The sequence below is a fragment of the Penaeus monodon genome, chromosome 31 (assembly GCF_015228065.2).
Source record: "Penaeus monodon isolate SGIC_2016 chromosome 31, NSTDA_Pmon_1, whole genome shotgun sequence".
NCBI lineage: Eukaryota > Metazoa > Arthropoda > Malacostraca > Decapoda > Penaeidae > Penaeus > Penaeus monodon.
This window is the reverse complement of record NC_051416.1, coordinates 1,671,657-1,672,590: the sequence shown is the minus strand read 5'-3', so window position 1 is coordinate 1,672,590 and position 934 is coordinate 1,671,657. Positions and strand designations below refer to the sequence as shown.

The 934-nt window shown below is 65.5% G+C and overlaps 1 protein-coding gene across 1 annotated transcript in view; it reads left to right on the top strand.

Annotated features, from left to right (window-relative positions):
* Nucleotides 1–6: 6 nt before the first annotated feature.
* The window catches only part of LOC119592969 (forkhead box C1-B-like), a gene marked incomplete in the record, with an annotated part of 2,411 nt that continues 1,483 nt past the window's right edge, over nucleotides 7–934 (top strand). Inside the window, 1 exon segment of the mRNA XM_037941856.1 lies at nucleotides 7–934. Within this exon segment, the coding sequence (XP_037797784.1) occupies nucleotides 301–934 (634 nt within the window).

Below are 934 nucleotides of genomic sequence, written 5' to 3'. Positions count from 1 at the left end.
AAAGCCCTATCCTTACCCGAGGATCAACGCATCGAGGCTGGTTAGTGCAGAGCTTGTACTGAGGGTGAGCTTGTGAAGGCGCGTGGCGTGCGTGAGGCCAAGGCGAGGAGGCCAAGAAACCGGGGTAGTGCGCCGCAGCACCGCAGGTGAGATCGCAGGCGGCCGGGCGAGAGCGGCGACCGCCCGCACCGCCGCTACTCTCCCTCAGCTCCAGAGCGCCTCGGCGGCTCCCCTCGGCGTCCCCTCGCGAAGGGCAGGCGGTCTACCTCTCGGAGGTAGGCCATATTATGCTGTGCAGCCATGTGTGACCAGTGGTCGACGTACCCCGTCAAGATGCACACCTTGTTCGGGGACCAACAGTCCTACTACCGGCACCCGGCGGCCACCTACCCGCCGGCGGCCCTGCAGCAGATGTCCAGCATGACGCCCAACGCCTACAGCTACGACGGCTACACGGCCATGAGCCGCTACCACCCGTACGGCTACAGCCCGCAGCAGCACACGCCGCCCAAGGACATGGTGAAGCCGCCGTACTCGTACATCGCGCTCATCACCATGGCCATCCAGAACAACCCCGACCAGCGGGTGACCCTGAACGGCATCTACCAGTTCATCATGGAGCGCTTCCCGTACTACCGCGAGAACAAGCAGGGCTGGCAGAACTCCATCCGCCACAACCTCAGCCTCAACGAGTGCTTCGTCAAGATCCCGCGGGACGACAAGAAGCCGGGCAAGGGCTCGTACTGGACGCTGGACCCCGAGGCGCGCAACATGTTCGACAACGGCTCGTACCTGCGCCGCCGGAAGCGCTTCAAGAAGAAGGACGCCATCCGGGAGAAGGACGAGGCTCTCAAGCGGCAGCAGGAGACGCAGGGCACGCCCACGGGCACGGAGACCGAGCCGCGGACGCAGCAGGCGGACGCCACGGCCGTGG